Source organism: Dromaius novaehollandiae, chromosome 5 (assembly GCF_036370855.1).
Source record: "Dromaius novaehollandiae isolate bDroNov1 chromosome 5, bDroNov1.hap1, whole genome shotgun sequence".
NCBI lineage: Eukaryota > Metazoa > Chordata > Aves > Casuariiformes > Dromaiidae > Dromaius > Dromaius novaehollandiae.
This window is the reverse complement of record NC_088102.1, coordinates 29538631-29556708: the sequence shown is the minus strand read 5'-3', so window position 1 is coordinate 29556708 and position 18078 is coordinate 29538631. Positions and strand designations below refer to the sequence as shown.

Sequence of the window (18078 nt, the reverse complement as noted above, 5' to 3'; positions counted from 1 at the left end):
GCGGTGCAGCACGTGAGCGTCGCCTCTCCCTTCGAGTGCGCATGTCCGAGGTGAAGTCCCTCCCTTTCCCGGCCGCACACAGCGCTGGGCTGGCGCTGCTGCGTTAAGGTGGAGCGCGGAGTGTTGTGACGTTCTGCGGGGTTTCACAGGGCGCGGACATGCTGTCCTGGAGAGACGCCCTTAACGAGGAGCCTCCCGGGTGTCCTGGAAGCGGAAGGGCGGCGGGGCCGTGGGGGTTAGGGCGAGTGGTGACGTTTCGCTGGCCGGCGGAGAGCGGGCCGCGGCGGCCGTTGGTGCCGCGGGCGGCGGAGGAGCGTTGTGCGGCCCTCGCCGTGGGGGGCCGCGCGCAGGCCCTGCGCTGCGCTGCGCTCCCGGTGAGTGCCGCGTCGGCGAGCGACCCGCGCGAAGTGGGAGCTTTCCTGGCGGCGGCGCCGCGGCGGGGAGGGCGGCCGCCGGCCTACCGGGCCCTCCTGGCAGCGGGGAGCGGGCGGCGGGCTCCGCGCTGCGGCGGCTGGCCCTGTGGCGGGGGCCTCTGTCTGCCTCGGGCTCCCGGGAGCCGCTGCCTGGCCGCCGCCCCGGCCCCGTGGGAGCGAAGCTCTGGGGCCGCGGGTGCGGCCCGGATTGCCAGGACGGGTTCGTCCCGCCCGGCATCCCCGGGATGCGCAGGGCGGAGACGGTGGACGTGACAAGTGCTTAAGGATGTTTTCTCAACGTTTTCTTTTTCCCCCGAAGGCAAGGCTTTCGGGTCCTAAGTAGAGCAGCCTCTCCGTGGTGCAGAAGAGCGATAGTGCAGGAGCGCAGTGCTGAGGTGCCCAGGCCCATTCGCAGAAGGTAGCTCGGGCTGTGTAGAGCTTGTTGCCTCACTCAGCGCTAGCCCTGCTTGATGCAGGCAGGCTTATTTACTGTGGTGCAATGCCAGGTGTAAATTTGTTCAGTGTGTTCACTTTGCGTAGCGCTGCATCAAAGCTAAAAAGCTCTCACAAAACTGTAAATGCTCTGAATGTTGTATATGTGTGTACTGCAGTGCAGTCAGTGCTAATGCCCTTTTTGCTGTCTCCCAACTCAAGCTGGCTACTTGCTAAGGCAGCTTATATGTTTTTTCATCTGTAATGTGGCTGACAACCTGAATGGACTGTATGTGAAAAATTACACCAATTTCAGTACTTGACATCCCTCAGTAATTCTGATGCTTTAAACTCTTTAACACACTAGCAAAAGCAATTTGTATTAAAACACTTAACTCATGCGTCTTATTATAGTATTCACATTATTCTTATTTTAAGACTGTTAGAAGTAGCAAGTTAAATTATTTTCTGGAGTTCTGCACTGAAAACATTTGTCTATTAGGCAGTAATCTAACTTCCTGTATTTGGACATTTATAGAATTGTGGAAACTTATTTTCAATTTTGTGGGTGTTTACCTTGTTGCTGTATGTTGATCATCTCATTGGACTTCACAGTGCTCACATCCAAGTATACTGATAAATTTTGGCCACGGCTGTAGTTTTGTCTGCTCAAAGCTTACTGAACTGCAGTGCTATTTTTAAAGCAGTTTTGCAATGTCTAGATTTTCATAGAAAACAAAAGTTTAGCCTTTTAAAAAACTTCTGTATTTATGTCTTGCTAACATTTCTTGATAGATCGTATTAATGACAATGCTAAGGGGCTTCTCAGTATTACTGTAAAAACACGTGACTGTATGCCCAGTAAGGAAAGGGAACTTTGAGTTTTTCCACTTCAGATGTCTTGTAGAAGTCCTCTTCCAACAAAGTAACAAGACGGATATCCCTATGAGAGCTGTAGATGATCTTATAGGCCATTTGCATATAAGTCTTTTTTTAATGAATTTTCTACATTGCTTCTATTGATGGGTTATAAGGTTCATGTTGTAAGGTTTACTTATCTCTAGTGTTGGTTGACTCACTGAATGGCTGATCACTAGCTTGGTATTTTTCATGTGGTCTTTAACATCCAAACTCGTGTGTTTTTTCTTGTTTACTTACAAAATTGTTGGACTGTGTAGTCACAAAGTGCTTGAAAACATTCTGAACAGAGCCTTTAGGAAAGGGCTGCCATAACTCTCCTGTTAAAAGTTCTTAGTAAGTGGGGAAAATTAATAGTGCTGTTAATGATCTGCAAATATCTTGCAGGCAAAGCTCCTAATAAAGGATAGACTCTTTTTTTTTTTTGGAGGGCGGGGATTAGATATCAATAATATCTAATGATAACATGTGTCTCTGGAATCACTTGTTCATACAACATACACTAACTGTCAAGTATGTAAGGATATATATTTGTATCACTTGCTACAATGGAGGCCAGTACTTAGGCTGAATTTATCCTACATCTTCTGAAGCTTCTGGGGTTTTGTTCTGCATTGTAGTCTACATATTGGAGGGGCTGGACTAGCTGTCTCTTTATTGGAGGTTTGTTTGTTTGGTTTTTTTAAACCTGACAACCCCATGTCAATATTAACTCTCAACTAAACAAAGCACCCAGGAGGCCAGCTTGTGTGGAAGGCTTGTTTTATTTAGTGTACTATATATCTTTTTGTTTATTTATAAATGCATGGTTAACTTTGCTTTTTAGAGCTTGTAGCGCAGGTAGTAAATTTCTGTAAGTGTATATAAAGAGCTTCCTTACATCCTATCTTGTTTGTAGCCTCTTTTCATAAATTGGTAAAAGTAAAAAGACTGCATCATTAGCTACACTAAATGGACCAGGCTTTCTTGTCTGTTTTCTTCACTCCCCCCCCCTTAAAAAAAAAAAAAAAAGAAAAAAAAGCTTGAAAAATGTCAGCTACTTTGATTACAGAAGCTTTTGTTATATCTGTAAGTTTGTTTTCAGTTCTGAAAGGAAGAACAATCTGAGTTCTGCTGTTTACAAGGGAGTAGTTTGTTAGATATGAGAAACCAACTGTGAAATTAAACGGAAGAAGAATCTGAAGTGCTCTATTTCAGTAGTAGCCACTTCACTGTGACTTCTGTGCTTTGCAGACAAATTTTGGTTTGCCTGTTTTCAGAATTTTAGGTTGCTTTTCTGTCATGTGTTCTTTCGAGTATCTTGTCACCTTGCATAGGCTGTAAGTCCATTTTTTCTGTTCATTTCTTTCTGTCTCTGTTAATGACCTCCCCCCTCTTTTCTATCACTTAAGTCTAATTTAGGGATTACTCCATTTGCGGTCACTGCTATGTTGCTGTTTCTTTAGGATTGTCTTTAAAATTCATTTGTTCTTTTGTGTCTACAGATCAAGTTTTTATGTAAATAATTCATAATACTCTGTATTGGCTACTGCACTATCTTTTCCTTGCGTCAAATGAAACGGATATATGGCTGAAAGGAGGTTTAGTAGTTTCCTGTGTTGACTAGATTATGCATGCCTTTCAGAAATTAGTTTTTTTTGTTGTTGTTTTTCTAACTATAAGTTGAAGCGTACTTTAAGTTGGTATGGAAGATTTTTCTGCAATGAACAAAAACTGTCTGACTTCCTTTAAGAGCGAGTCCTAAGACAGAACATGAATTTTGCCCATTAAAAGTGCAAGCATGTTCATAGGGTCATTGAAATGAGAAATCCAGTTTGCTTTGTAATAGGATAAATAGAACCAATCAATAATGTTCAACCTTCCTAGGAAATTGTATTGCTTCTGATCTTATTGTCTGTGCAGGATGCAGAGCTTCTAGGCTATCCTGCTTGATTTCATTGTGTCATGAAACATCTTCTGATAAGAAGATAAAAAGCAACTAGCATTCTATCTAGAAGTCTATCTAGAAGTCTATCTAGACTGCTTTTTCATGGTGAACTGGGTGCAGGAGTGTATCATACAGTGAAATGCTTCCTAGTTGCAGTATGTTATTTCTGTTTTTAAGTAGGCCATCAGGATAGCCTAAAATTAACTTCAGGCCAATATTTGCTAAAAATAATTGTTAAAAAAGTAAAACTTCTGTGCCACCCTTGATAGGGATAGCAAAGCAGGTTTCTTAACCCAAAATATACTGGAATAATTCATTTCAGAAGGCATAGCTTAAACAATTTTTAAATTTGTTTTTTATATGTTTTTCAGATTCCTCTGAGTTGTATTTGAAGCTGCCAAAATGGTTCTAGCAGATCTTGGAAGAAAAATAACTTCAGCATTGCGCTCACTGAGCAATGCTACAATTATCAATGAAGAGGTATGTAATATGCGAATGTGATTGCACTATAACATTTAGAAAGCAAAAGTGCTGATAGGTTAGGCTGATCTTGCTCTCCAAATTAAGTTAATGAGAAATTTGAAGTAGGTTGAAGTTATTTCTAAACGTCTTCTTCATATAGGTAAAATTTCTAGGTAAAGATTTGTAACTCCCTGCTAGTACTGCCAAAACCTAGAGCTAGTTTTAGATGTGTATTATCATCTCGGGCATAGTGGGTCCCATGGCTAGAGAGTCCCAGAGCCTGGTGACTATACAGATGGAGAGCAGCATTCCTAGGAGAAAACCAAAATCCGTGCCTAGGTTTGGGTTGAGGGTAGGCTGTGAGACCATGTAGAGCGCTCTGAGGCTTGTGTTCAGCTGGATTATGTGGATGTGTAGTAGGCTGGTATGAGCTGAAGTTGTCAGAGAAGAAGTAACTTTTAGTGTAAACTTTTCCCTGTGACATGTGAGGGTTATGTTCAATGCTGCCTTTGCATTCAAGCCAATATGGTGTGTGGTTCTCGAAGCCATTTGACTTGTTATTGTCCATATTTTGTAATTAAAAATTTAAAATGATAAACAAGCATGCTGTGTTGTATGGATTGAAAAACAAAATTAAATGTTAAAATTACTTTTTAAAAGTAGGCAGGCATATGATCCGTGGCTTAAAGTGTCTAGAAAGTAGGCTTATCAAGGGTTGTAGTGGTGTCAGCATAGTCTTAAAGCTTGCGTGTAAGGGAAAGGTTTGTAACAAGTGTTCAAGTAGGAGACAACAAAATCTCAACAAAGTCAAATACAGCCTGATGTCTTGTCTTTTTTTTTTTTTTCTTTTTTCAAGCAGTTCAAACTTTTCTCCCTCAAGAGCTCAGGCTGTGTAAATGAAGCCATTTACTTAGGTGTTAAATGCTTTCAGAAAATCTTTCCACTCAAGTCCCATGTTCAAAAGTCTTATAACAGTTAAACTGTGTTCCCAAGTCAGGCACCTGTTTGTCTGAATGGCATACCCGAGAGTAGTAGTCCAGTTTCCAGTGAGAATGCAGATAGTGGTATGCCCATCTTGCATTCAGGGAATACTTTCATTTATAGAGATTGCATTGTGTCAAGAGATTATTGCATGGATGTCTGTTACTCGCTTTATCTGTCACTTACAACAGCTGTCTTCAAAGAGTAAATACACTTTTGTCTATAAGGAAGTCTAGGAAGTCTTGCTACCTTACAAGTTGCAGTTGTTCCTAATGCATTAGGAAGTGTTCTGCATTACTTTGTTGCAAGATGCATATTACAGATTGGGACCTTCCTTTTTCAGTATGAAAAAATTAAAATTTTCAAACTTTCAAATTTAAGTTGTATTTGCACATGAACAAACTCATAGACTTTTAATTTTTGTGTCACGCAATATAATGACAGGAACACGTTCATTTAATTTATGGTCTTGATTATATGTTAAATTGATCATATCTGAACACTTTCTTTCAAGCTAGCCAATGCTGTGTATTGTAAAACCATTTTCTCTTATACTCTGAAGGTTTTAAATGCTATGTTAAAAGAAGTATGTACAGCATTACTGGAAGCTGATGTTAACATCAAACTAGTGAAGCAACTCAGAGAAAATGTCAAGTAAGTAAAAATAATCAAAATAATGAATTTGACTTTTAAAATCTGTAATACAAAGTTGTAGTTTGGGGTTACAGAAGAATAACTTTTAGTGTGCATATGGTTTTCTTACAAACCCAGCTCACCTTCAAGATCCTATTTCCCTTTTAACAGGAAAATGTAGTTTTGACAAAATGTCTAGCCAGTTCTATAAAAAGAATCTTCCTCCAAAAGAAGTTTAGCCAGTTATTGCCATTATTTTCTTGTTTCAAAAAAAAATGTTGCTGTCGGTTGGGTGGTATAATGGATGGACAAGTTCTAGACACTGCATCTTTGCATGTTCTGTGCTGCGTATAAATAGTCGGTACATATGACTGTTACCCTGACTATTTTCAGATGTGTAATTCAAGTAGAGGCAGGTCTGAAACATGCAAGTATTCTAGTAGATTGGTTTTGTCCTCCATGCAAAAGTAATGTCTCTAATACGTGTCACTTCTTAAAAATACACTCTACCTGAAAAATCAAGGCAAATCAGAGTGCTGTGCCAGTTGCAAAGAATGATTCTGTTTTTAGCTTAAAGTTTTGCTTTAAGCTATACAGTGTTTCATGGCTTTCGTTTTATTAAAATCATTTCTTAAACTAAGGTCTGCAATCGATCTTGAAGAGATGGCATCTGGCCTAAACAAAAGAAAAATGATTCAGCATGCTGTCTTTAAAGAACTTGTTAAGGTAGGACTTTGAAATTCTATGTTACATCACTTTTTTGTACAGCCTGAGCTATGTAGACAGTACAATAGCCAGACAAATTTTGAGATTCTAGTACGTTATCTACAGTTATAGGTGTACTACCTGTTTGGGTTGTTGTGTATCCTGTTTTATAGCTATTTTAGAGCTGCAAAAAAGTAGTGTTTTTCTGATTAAAACTTTACTGGATGTCTTTCTCAGACTAACTTCAATTAAGCTTTCGAGGCTTTTAAGCAATTGAAATTTAAAGACAAATAAAGGGAAAAGCATTATTAGTTTCTAGAATGTCTTTGAGTTATCTTAGAAATGCATCTTTGCTACTTTAGTGATGATTTGCTCAAACTACTTATAAGCCTTTGTGTAACAGCCATTCAGTTTCTCTATAAAAGGTTGTGGGTTTTTTGGGGCGGGGATGGGGGGAGATTTTCTTTTTATTTGTCCACTTGGTCAAGTCAGAGCCAGGGTATCAGTAGTGTGTCCTCTTTGTAATTAACAGAATAGACTTTTATTCTTGTGGAATCTGTACTTGCCCATTATGGCTCTCTGGAATGTATATACCTTCTACTTGTGCAAGAAGTGAGGCAGTTAGCCCTACAGTCAGTCTTGTACTCAAGGGCTCTCACCAGAAGAGGTCCATCTTGGGCACTGATGGTGGGGTGGAGGTCATACATGTTCATATATATTGGTTGGAATATGTGGGACATATATATAGGCAACCCTGGCTTTAGTGCTTGGCTTTAGAAAGAAGCTAATACTGTTAGTGTTGAAGAATGATTATGTATGATGCTAGATGATATATAGATAGCTTGCACAGGCTGTTGCAGTTCACAGTAAATCAGCAAATGTCTAAGACAAATTAAGACTGAGTATAGAAAAATCAGTTTACCGCATTAAAAATAAAACCAGGCTTCAAGCCTAGTCAAATGTGACACTAACAATTCTGTGCTTTTGAAATTGAGTTCTGGAACATACATTATGCTTTTTTTTTATAGCTTGTAGATCCTGGGGTCAAAGCATGGACACCTACCAAAGGAAAACAGAACATTATAATGTTTGTTGGGTTGCAGGGAAGTGGTAAAACAACAACCTGTTCAAAGGTAACTTTCACTAATCTGTTGGGGGGGGGGTTGATTGTTTAATTTGTTTGTTTGTTTGCATTTTTCATTAAGCCCTTTGGTAGGACTTCTCTGTTACCTGTGCTATATTTATTATGGTAAAGTGCAAATTGATTACAACATAGAGCATTTTCCGAGACAAGAGCTGAATGTCCAAAGCAATGTTCTTCTGGGCCAATTTATGGCTTGTAGGACTTGCTTCAGGATTTGTTTGTTTGTTTAATTAAATGCCTGATGAAACAGTATTGTATATGGATAACAAAGACTCTGTCTATTTCTTACTTCTTGGATCTAATGCAAGTACTGTGAGTGAAGTCAGTCTCCTTTCTTAACTTGTTAATGGAACCAGTGGAAATTGGCTCCTGTGTTAGGTGCCTCAGTTAAGTATGAGTGGGTGGTGTGAAACCTGTTCCAGCCCCCAACTCAGTGAGAAAACTTAGATCTATATTTTTAAGGTTAAAAAAGAGTGCTCTGGAGCAAGGCTTACCCCAGTTATGATGGTCATTGGGGAGAAAAATTATCCTATGGAAAAATGACTTGATTCATCTTTGTTGCATGTTTTAAGTCATCTTCTCTTCAACAGATTCATATGTAGGACTAGACTAAATATATCCCTGTTCTGATTTCAAAGAGTTTCCTTGCACTACTGTAGACAAACTATATTTTGGAAGTATTTTAATGAGTGACTCAAACATTCTCCAAGTGTGCATTGTACTAGTAAAGCTCATTGTTACAGGAAACTAAAGATTCCTTCCATTGCTTTAAAACATGTCCTTGGCATAGAAATATCTTAACCCCACCCTTCATCCCAGAAGTAAGGAAGTGATGTACGAACTGTAGCCATGATGGTAGTTAATGTTGAAGTACTTAATGCTTTAGGTAGTTTCTGAAAGCTATTCTTATCTGCAGTATTAAGACTAAACAGAATCCAGGAGTTAGTAAAATGGGAACTGTGGCTATTCATCATCATTCCTAGCTCAGGAAACTGAAATCAGAACCTGAGTCAAGCAACTGTTTTCATCTAACCATGAATGTTTTTTTTTTTTTATAACAACTTTTTTTAAATAACAGAGGTGTGGCAACATTTGGTAGTTGTTACTGAATGGACTCAGTTGTAGGCAGAATAACCGAGGAAGGCTGGCCTGACTCTGCGTCCTTGGTGACTTACAAGCTGTTATACAACGTCATGTTTTCCAGTGAGGTTTTGGTATGACTACATCTTTTGGATTTCTGTTTAACAGTTAGCATACTTCTATCAGAGGAAAGGTTGGAAGACTTGTTTAATATGCGCAGACACATACAGAGCAGGTAAAGAACCAGATCATTAATGACTATTTCTATTATCTCCAGTATTTAAAGATTTTTAGATAGTCCTTTGACTCTGTCTGTCTAACAGGTGCTTTTGACCAGCTAAAGCAGAATGCCACAAAAGCAAGAATTCCCTTTTATGGGAGGTAAGCATCTTTCAGAATCATTTTGCAGTTTGGAATCAGTTCTGCTCTAACAATGTGTTGTTCCTTATTGAACATTTCAAATACTAAGCCTCATCTCGTGTTGCCTAACTATTTAGATATTAATATAATAGTTGCTCAGGTCAGGCTAAAGTCTGTCTAGGTCAGTATCCTGTTGCCAGTAATAGATGACAGTGAGAGTGTAAGAATAGATCAGACATCTGGGGATAATTCCCTAGCATGTTCTCGTAACTTGCAGCAGCTACAGCTTAAGGACCTGACCAGACACGTGCAGATTTTCAGGAAGTCATCCATATAGCATCTTTACAGATCAAAGGGTTTTTGGACCTTTCATTTTTATTGTCAAGTAGTGGCAGCAGTGGACCTAAAATAGTTTTTGTATATCAGTAAATCACTTTCTGCTGCACTTTACTGAAAGTGCACTGATTAGGTGCACAGTTGTATTTTATCTGAAAGAAGGGCTACCAGAAACTAGTTCAGTCTTCAGCAAGGGAGATGGGTAAAAAGTACTTCATGTTTCAGTTCACTGGGTAGTAAAAGCAAAAGGCTTAGGAAGTCATGTTTTCACTTAAGCGGTTGAGTCTGGCTTGAAATTTAGGTGGATTTATCATTAACAAGTTTACAGTCAAGTAATGAAAGGTTTCTTCAGGAGCGAGGGTTTCCACATATATTGATGTTTCTCTTTGCCTTTGATCAGTTACACAGAGATGGATCCTGTAATAATTGCCTCAGAAGGTGTGGAGAAATTTAAAAATGAAAACTTTGAGATAATCATTGTTGATACAAGTGGACGTCACAAACAGGAAGACTCTTTGTTTGAAGAGATGTTACAAGTTGCTAATGCCATAGTGAGTGGTTCCAAGAAATATAGTAACTTCTGTTACAGTAATTTGGCTACAATTCATTGTTCATCTCCAAATGTTCTATGTACTTTTTTTTCTTCTGGCATGCGTCAGCACTAGTACTCCTAGAATATAATAGAAATTACAGACTGAATATTTAAACGTATTCATGCAAACATGAATAATAAACTAAGGCTGGATGACTGGTGCTTGGTAGTTCTGTGCCAGTTTTAATTCTTGGATCTACTAATTCAAGGATGCTTGCATATAACTAGACTATAGTTACTGCTTTAAGTTTTCATTTTGGGGATCTTTGCATTAACAAACTAGAATAAAAGGTTTTCTGTAGCTATGCATATTACCAAGGTTTTTATGACTGTCATGAATATTTGCCTTGAAACAGAGAAAATTATTGGATAACTTTCAGCAGTTTGGATATATAGATGAAGCTGATGGTTTTTGCATGGGTTTAGACGGTCTGGCAAGTTTGTGATTCCATGATCTGATATAAGAGTATGACACTTCCCACACAACTCTGGCTAATAGATAATTTGCTTTCAGAGGAATGGGACATCTTAAAAAGCTCTTGACATTAAAAAATAAATGGGAGCTGTTGTCTGACGTTAATTGCTTGTAGGTACTAATGGCCTTATTGGCTCAGATGCTGGCTAAGATGATTCAAAACATAAGTAATAACTGTTAACCTGATAAATTTTCTATGCTGTAGATTGTCTTTCACAGATAGTAGTGCAGCATAAGAATTTTCGAATGGTCCTTAAAGAATACTGTTTATAAAACACAGATGTCCTTTTGTTTTAAAGTGTGCACAGCTTTTACAGAATCACAAAATATGTGAGATTGGAAGGAACCACTGGCTCTGGAGATCATCTGATCCAACCCCCCTGCTCAAGCAGTGTCAGCTACAGCAGGTTGCCCAGGACCATGTCTAGTTGGGTTTTGAAGTCTCCAAGTGTGGAGACTGCACAACCTCTCTGGGCAACCTGTTCCAGTGCTCAGTCACCCTCCCAGTGAAGAAGTGTTTTTCTGTGCTCAAGTAGAAAATGTACTAACGTTCTTACATACTAACTGTTCTTGCATAAAGTTCTGTGCTGAACGTGACATGTGAACATGATTTAAGAAAGCAGAAAACAATTACTCTTTTTTTTTTTTTTTTTTTTCTCCTTCCAGCAACCAGATAACATTGTTTATGTGATGGATGCTTCCATTGGCCAAGCTTGTGAAGCTCAAGCTAAAGCTTTCAAAGATAAAGTAGATGTAGCCTCTGTTATTGTTACTAAGCTTGATGGACATGCAAAAGGAGGTGGCGCTCTTAGTGCGTAAGTACTGTGATATAATAGGGTGTCCAATTTCTGCACACATGCAGTGTCTAGACAACCATGAAATGTGTTAGTGTCTCGCAGAAACCTTTCCATGAAAGTGTTGCTGACTTAAATTTGTATGTCCTGTGGAATACAGCAGTAATGTTTTTAATCCTACTTCTAGTGGCCCTGTTGATACTTAATGTCTATCAGAATCAGATATTGTGATATATTTCCAACATTGCATTGTGATTGTGTCACATGTCAAACTTCTGTCTTCTTAGAACAGCATTATAAATAATTATTTCTATTACATCTTGCATATCAGAAATTTTTATTAAAAAGATAAATTTGGACTTAATAGACATGGCTCACCTGGAAAGTTTGCTGCTTATTTAATGCCCAAGGCTGCTTCCAAAAGGGAAAAACTCCAGCATGTCACATCTACTGGCCCTAAAATTGTGATGCAGATCAAATTCCTGGGTTGTCAATGTCCAGTAACTTAGTCATGCTTTCCTGAATTTTCTTCTTCCTTGTTTGGCTTTCCATGTGCTATGCTGTATCTTGACAGTCTTCACTGTTTAAAAATGGTCGCGTTTTATCTTCAACCTTATATAATGACATGTAATTTCTAGCTGCATTTGAGTGATGCAGCTTGTATGGAGCCAGTGTAAGTTATCTAACATCAGCTTGCTAAATCGCTGTCTGACTTTGATCTTAAGTGTTGGAGTTCTTTAAACTGCCATCTGCATTTTGCCATTGTTTATAATGGAGTGATGGAAAACTAAACTTATGAGCAAAGTATAAATACCAAAAGTGAGTTCCAGCTGTCATGAGCTTGCATGTGTTAAGAAGCCACTGTATGTTTTAAACTTTCTGTAGACTGGAAGCTGTATTAATCTAATAGCTGCTGCCAGTGATTGATTCCTCAAAAGTTTTTGATTTTCTCTTATTTCTTTTGTAGAAGGCATAAGCTTTTTCCCATATTGAAAATGAGATTGCTGTCTGTGAGAGGAACTCAGAGGAAAAAATAATCAATGCCTGTCTCATCTGACCTCCCAATTCTAGGATGGAGTGGACATGATTCATTTTTCTTTCAGTCCTCTCGCTTCTGAAACTGAGCAATGAAAATGAGGAACTTACATTTCTATTGATCATTTTGAAAGCAGAGTGTAGTAGAAGCAGAGTTTACGTTTTTTCCAAGTGCCAAATGTAGAAACTTGCGGCTATTGCCAGCTGCTCATTCTCATCCTAAATGTTCAATGTTTTGCATTCACAGTTTGAGGAGTAAGAAAGAAATTTTGGACTGGTTGCATTGTGTTGGTGGTACCTAGCTGATGATGATAATAAAATATTAACATCATTTGGTTTTGAGTAAAACATAAAATATATTTTACTGCAGAGTTGCTGCCACAAAAAGTCCTATTATTTTTATTGGAACGGGCGAACACATAGATGACTTTGAACCCTTTAAAACACAGCCTTTCATCAGCAAACTTCTTGGTATGTACTATTTATAACTGTACTTAAAAGACACTTTGGATAATAGAAAGTCAAAGCGTAATTTTTTTAATGCCAACTTAAAAAGGTGTTTTTGTCTTCTAGGTATGGGCGATATTGAAGGATTGATAGATAAAGTAAATGAGTTAAAGTTGGATGATAATGAAGCACTCATAGAGAAGCTCAAACATGGTAAGTTATTCCCTAAGCCTAAACAGCAGCTGTATTACCATGAACTGGTCATGGCAGGTTCTTTACAAAATGTAGACCACTGAGTTACTACATATAATACAAATTAACTCAAGTGCATTGGTCTGTCTGTCTTTATTAAATATGGTAGTCAGGTAAACTGAGTTTTATGCTTTTCATCGAGTGACGATTAGTGCTGTAACTGCGCATTAACTGGCTTAAAACTCTTAAGTGTGTGCCAGCCAAAATGATTTAGCAACGTTAATTGTGGAAAAGAGGTTTATTTGTCTACTTAGCTATGCACTATGGTATTTATCCTGTAAATATAAACAATAATTATTGAGAAAGGATAGTAATGCTAAAATGTTAGTGTGACCTTTGCTAACTTTATTTTTGTTGTACTTTAGGTCAATTTACATTAAGAGATATGTATGAACAATTCCAAAACATCATGAAAATGGGACCATTCAGTCAGATCTTGGTTAGTTACCCCCAAAATATTTTTATTTTATCAGCTTCTCATTTATATTTGAAGAACTTTCAAAAGCAGTGAAATGACTTACCTTCTTCTGTGATATATATCTGCTGAACTAAAACTTTCTGTCTACATTTCTGGCAGCTTAATTCAAGTTAGCTTTGCATACTCTGACACAGCTTTCATTTTACATTTTAAAACTAGGGTATGATCCCTGGTTTTGGAACAGACTTCATGAGTAAAGGCAACGAACAGGAATCAATGGCAAGGCTAAAGAAATTGATGACTATAATGGACAGTATGAATGACCAAGGTAAAACAAACCTCAACTGCTGTCTTTGCTTTCCATTTTTGAACATTTCCATTTTCCTGTTTACAGAGATCCTTTTGGAAACAAGTTGGGTGTAAGGTGTTTACAATGACAAACAACAGAGAGGAGTAATCAGTCTTAAAAATGGCAAAGGGTACCTTTGTGTTCCTGTAGCTTAAACTTTCTGAATAAGTCCAAATATTTGGAAATTTACTGTGACAACTGAGATCCTCTTGCTGCTCTCTCGTGTAGAATAGGTGAGATTTCAAAGTGCTCTATTCAGATTAGTGTGTGTATTTTAACAGAGTGTAGCTTGCCTCTTAAATTGTTAACTTACTATACTTGCACATTAAAAAGTTGCATTCATCTTTAGTCCAGCAGTACTGTCTTCCTACCCACCCTCAAGCTTCTTTAGCCAGTGGTGTAATCTGCTCCCTGGAGTTCAAGGCACGTTGTGTCTAATTAACACACGAAAACCTGCAGGAGAAGCATACTCTTACCCATTTGCTGAATCCATTAATATAACTTGCACTGGGTAAGCTGAGAGCATAATTAGCTCTAACAGATTTTTCCATCATGATGATTAACATAGGAAAGAGGCTAGCATTTCAGTGCTGTTCCCATAAAATATTATACCTCAATGATTTCTGTACAATTCTGCATCATCATTTCTAAAACTAGTTCTGTATTCTAAGGAGCTAAGTTTAACCTAAGTTTTGTATTCTAAATTCTTAGCAAGCTTGTTCTTACTATTGCTGTCAGATTGTAACACAGTTGTTTAATGTTTGTTGAATGGATTTTTCTTTCCTACATAATTGCAGAACTTGACAGTACAGATGGTGCCAAAGTTTTCAGTAAGCAGCCAGGAAGAATCCAAAGAGTGGCAAGAGGTTCAGGTGTATCTACCAGAGATGTTCAGGAGCTCTTGACCCAATACACTAAGTTTGCACAGATGGTGAAAAAGATGGGAGGTATCAAAGGGCTTTTCAAAGGTAAAAAGTAAAACGCTTGTTGACTCAGTATGGAGGTCTCTTGATGTATGAATAAGGAGAAAGATTAAAAATGTATACTAGATGCTAGGAGAGGAAAAGGGGATGTGTGACTGTAGAGCAGAAAGTGGGTTGTAACTAGTTCATTTTCATGATATTTGACAGCTCTTTAACATAATTGGTAAGAGCTATACTGTTTTTCATGCTGTTAATGTGTAACCGGGCAGGGAAAAATACTGTATTTTTGGCTTTATCAATGTAGGGTTCATTAGTACTACAATACTGATACTTCTAACTATTGTGTGGGGGGCAGGGGCTGTTCATACTTAAACACCACTAAGCAGTTAGCATTGTAACTTTTGACCATTGACTTGAATAGATTTGAATCCTGAATTAGGAGATAAACTACTTCTAGTTTTAGCCTTGTACGTTAATCCATTTGTGTGGGGTTTTTTTGTTTTGTTTTTAAGGTGGCGATATGTCAAAGAATGTAAACCCATCTCAGTTGGCCAAACTGAACCAACAGATGGCAAAGATGATGGATCCAAGAGTTCTTCATCATATGGGTATGTGTTGCCTTTTTTACAGCTTCAGGAAAGGACTACCAAGCAATTACAGTGGTGCATTTAAAATAATATAGAAGTGAGGAGTGCAATGTGAGAATGTGTGTCTATATATTGTATTAAGTATTTCTAGCTCTTCTAATGAGAATCAGAAGACTTAGTCTGCATGTTCGGATTGCTTTGCACTTACCAATGCTTAGTCCAGCCTCTTCATTTGGATTAAACTCTCTAGTTAATAATTGGAGTGATACAGTAGTAAAGCAATTACATCCAACAGGCCTTGGTAAAGCACATCTATTTCTAAACTTCCCATCTTTCTAAATTTTACCTCTAATAATTGAATTTGACAAGAGCAGCCTTTAGTAAAGACTCCCATACTGGAACCTTCTCAACTGATAATGGTCATTCCTTCAGAGTTTTTCCTTTGTCTGGGTCTTAATGCAGAGATCATCTTCATAAAACCCACTAAGTCTGGTGTTTGCAGATCTTTCTGTAGTTATTTACTCGGTTGTCCTGTTTTGATACTCATTTAAATCTGACTGAGCTTCTTCGACTTTCGCATTTGTGTAACGTTCAGATTACATTATATGTGCTATAATGATGCCGCAGAAGGAGCATAGCTGTGCTTCACAGTTAATTAACACATACATGTTCTTATTTTCCTATAGGTGGCATGGCAGGATTACAGTCAATGATGAGACAATTTCAACAAGGTGCTGCTGGGAATATGAAAGGCATGATGGGATTCAATAACATGTAAAGAAGCCTTAATAAAATGGACTTGGTTGACTGACAGTTTGTTGCAACTTCAGTGAAAGGATTTGCTTTCTTCCTTTATACAGTGATGGGGGGAGTGGTGTTTGAAATCTTATTCAGGCTTCTCAGTTTCTACATCTAATTTCTGAAAATTATTTTTGCTTACATTAGTTCCTCTCCACTAATACCTGATGGCACAAAGAGCAATTCAGTTTAATAAAACAAAATCATGATGTAAAATTTTAATATTTAGAGACACTGTTAAATTGTTTACATCAACGGCAGCCATTATATTTGTAAACAACCCTGATCTTTGGTTATAGTAACATAAAATGTCACAAATATACTGTAAAATAAAAGTGGTTATAAATAAGAGAATAGTCTTTTTTCTTCAATTCTTTCATAGCTATCCTTTATTAGCATGAAATGAGACTATTTTCTTACTGAAAATGACTGCTGTTTGACTTGTTTCTAATTACTAATGCGACTAATGGTTGACATATGCTATGGCAATAGTTCAACATCTAAAACTTGGTGGTACTGCTGCTGAGATTTTCTCACTGAAGCGTTTTTAGAAGGTATATATGTTGCACTCAGTTTTGTGTAAAATTTTGCTCTGCAGAATTGTGTCCTTCTCTCCTAATGCATAAAGAATCAAGTTACTAAAATCATGCAGGTATGCAGATACCTTTGGTATATGTGACAGCTTGATAATCTTCATACCAACTGCTAATTAAGCAGTTGTCTTATGAAGATGACAGTCTGAAACACAGAGTAGCTAGAATTCTGTTCCTTTATTGAACTTTCATACTGAACAGCCCTAGATAGCTGTATTTGACAGACTGTATTGCCCCCAGTTCATGTACAGCTGCAATCTGATCTTAATTTCCTACAGAATTTCCTTTTGCTATTTCAGTCCACTGTGTTGGTCTGAAATAGGCAGAATCTACAGCCAAATTTCAGAAAATAGGGAAAATAACCTTAAAATCTGGCGTAAGTATTAGAAAATATTGTAAGATGGTTCACCCTTATGTTAAGCAAAGAGGGTGTGTCACGAATTTTTTTAATATACTGCAGAATGTTTGGATTGTAAATGGACACCCATTTCTATTGCTTAGATGAGATAACAATTAAATGCAGTAATTAAAATTAGCATGTTCATCAGTTAATATCAGTTTCAGGAGGTGATAGCTAACACACCTGCTAGTGAATAGCTTATGTAGATAATTATGCTCTTGTGCTAATAAAACAGAAGGCATACTGTAACTTACAGTTTGTGACATGTTGAACTATTCTGCACTATTGGTGGCATATGTATTCTATGTATAGAGGATGTTAACAAATCTTTAGGTGTGCCGTTCACTGCAACACTGCATATCAGTCTGTAAAAGGATCAATTAATTTGGATCTTTCTTAGTATTTTAAGTGTAACAGAAGATTGAACGCTTGCATATCATGAGCTTGTCGGAGCTCCTCAGCTACCCATCCTTTGTGCGTGTTTACTGAAGCTGCTTATTTTGTTTTTACTTTATAGTCTTAAGTTCTTTACACAAGCAATAAAAACAATGCAATATACAAAGCAATGCAGCAAAGAGTGGCAAATAAATTTTGTTTTGGAACACAGTTGGTAGAGGAGAGTAAACAGTTAATTTGAATGCCCCTGATGGAAATCAAACACAAAAAGAATAGGCATATTGAGGATGAACAGTGAAGCACTGTGCTTCTGTACAGGCTTGATCAGAGACTGCCATGTTACCAACAATTAATTCTTTTCAATTCATTACACAATAAATTTTTAGTGTTTAGTTTCAGTGTGTAGTTTTTAGTAAATGGCTGCTAGCACACAGGAAGAGAGCCGTCACTAGCTGCCTGACTTGATAAAGGCAAGTTCAGAAGGCATTTCCTTAAGATGCATTAATTTTATTGCAAAGGTATACCCTGATATAAACAAGTAGCAGTATATTGCTCACCAGTTCCAAGTAAGTGAGCTCTTACCTTGACGTGCCTTGTAGAGCAGACTTCGGAGCCTGCTTAGAACAAT

General features: G+C 37.9%; 1 protein-coding gene across 3 annotated transcripts in view; it reads left to right on the top strand.

The window, feature by feature from the left end:
- The first annotated feature begins 165 nt into the window (after nt 1–165).
- The window catches only part of LOC112980341 (signal recognition particle subunit SRP54), a 36420-nt gene continuing 18507 nt past the window's right edge, over nt 166–18078 (top strand). Inside the window, exons 1-16 of one of the 3 annotated variants that reach the window (XM_064512360.1) lie at nt 173–374; nt 4062–4170; nt 5696–5787; nt 6408–6492; nt 7500–7604; nt 8864–8930; nt 9019–9076; nt 9792–9942; nt 11125–11273; nt 12658–12758; nt 12861–12947; nt 13352–13425; nt 13624–13732; nt 14551–14721; nt 15189–15284; nt 15950–16076. In XM_064512360.1, coding sequence (XP_064368430.1) covers nt 4093–4170; nt 5696–5787; nt 6408–6492; nt 7500–7604; nt 8864–8930; nt 9019–9076; nt 9792–9942; nt 11125–11273; nt 12658–12758; nt 12861–12947; nt 13352–13425; nt 13624–13732; nt 14551–14721; nt 15189–15284; nt 15950–16041 — 1515 coding nt within the window. In that variant the 5' untranslated portion in view covers nt 173–374; nt 4062–4092 and the 3' untranslated portion in view covers nt 16042–16076. Of the gene's footprint in view, nt 375–723; nt 832–4061; nt 4171–5695; nt 5788–6407; nt 6493–7499; nt 7605–8863; nt 8931–9018; nt 9077–9791; nt 9943–11124; nt 11274–12657; nt 12759–12860; nt 12948–13351; nt 13426–13623; nt 13733–14550; nt 14722–15188; nt 15285–15949; nt 16416–18078 lie in introns of those variants that run through there. The other 2 variants (XM_026095113.2, XM_064512361.1) reach the window with 2 other exon arrangements.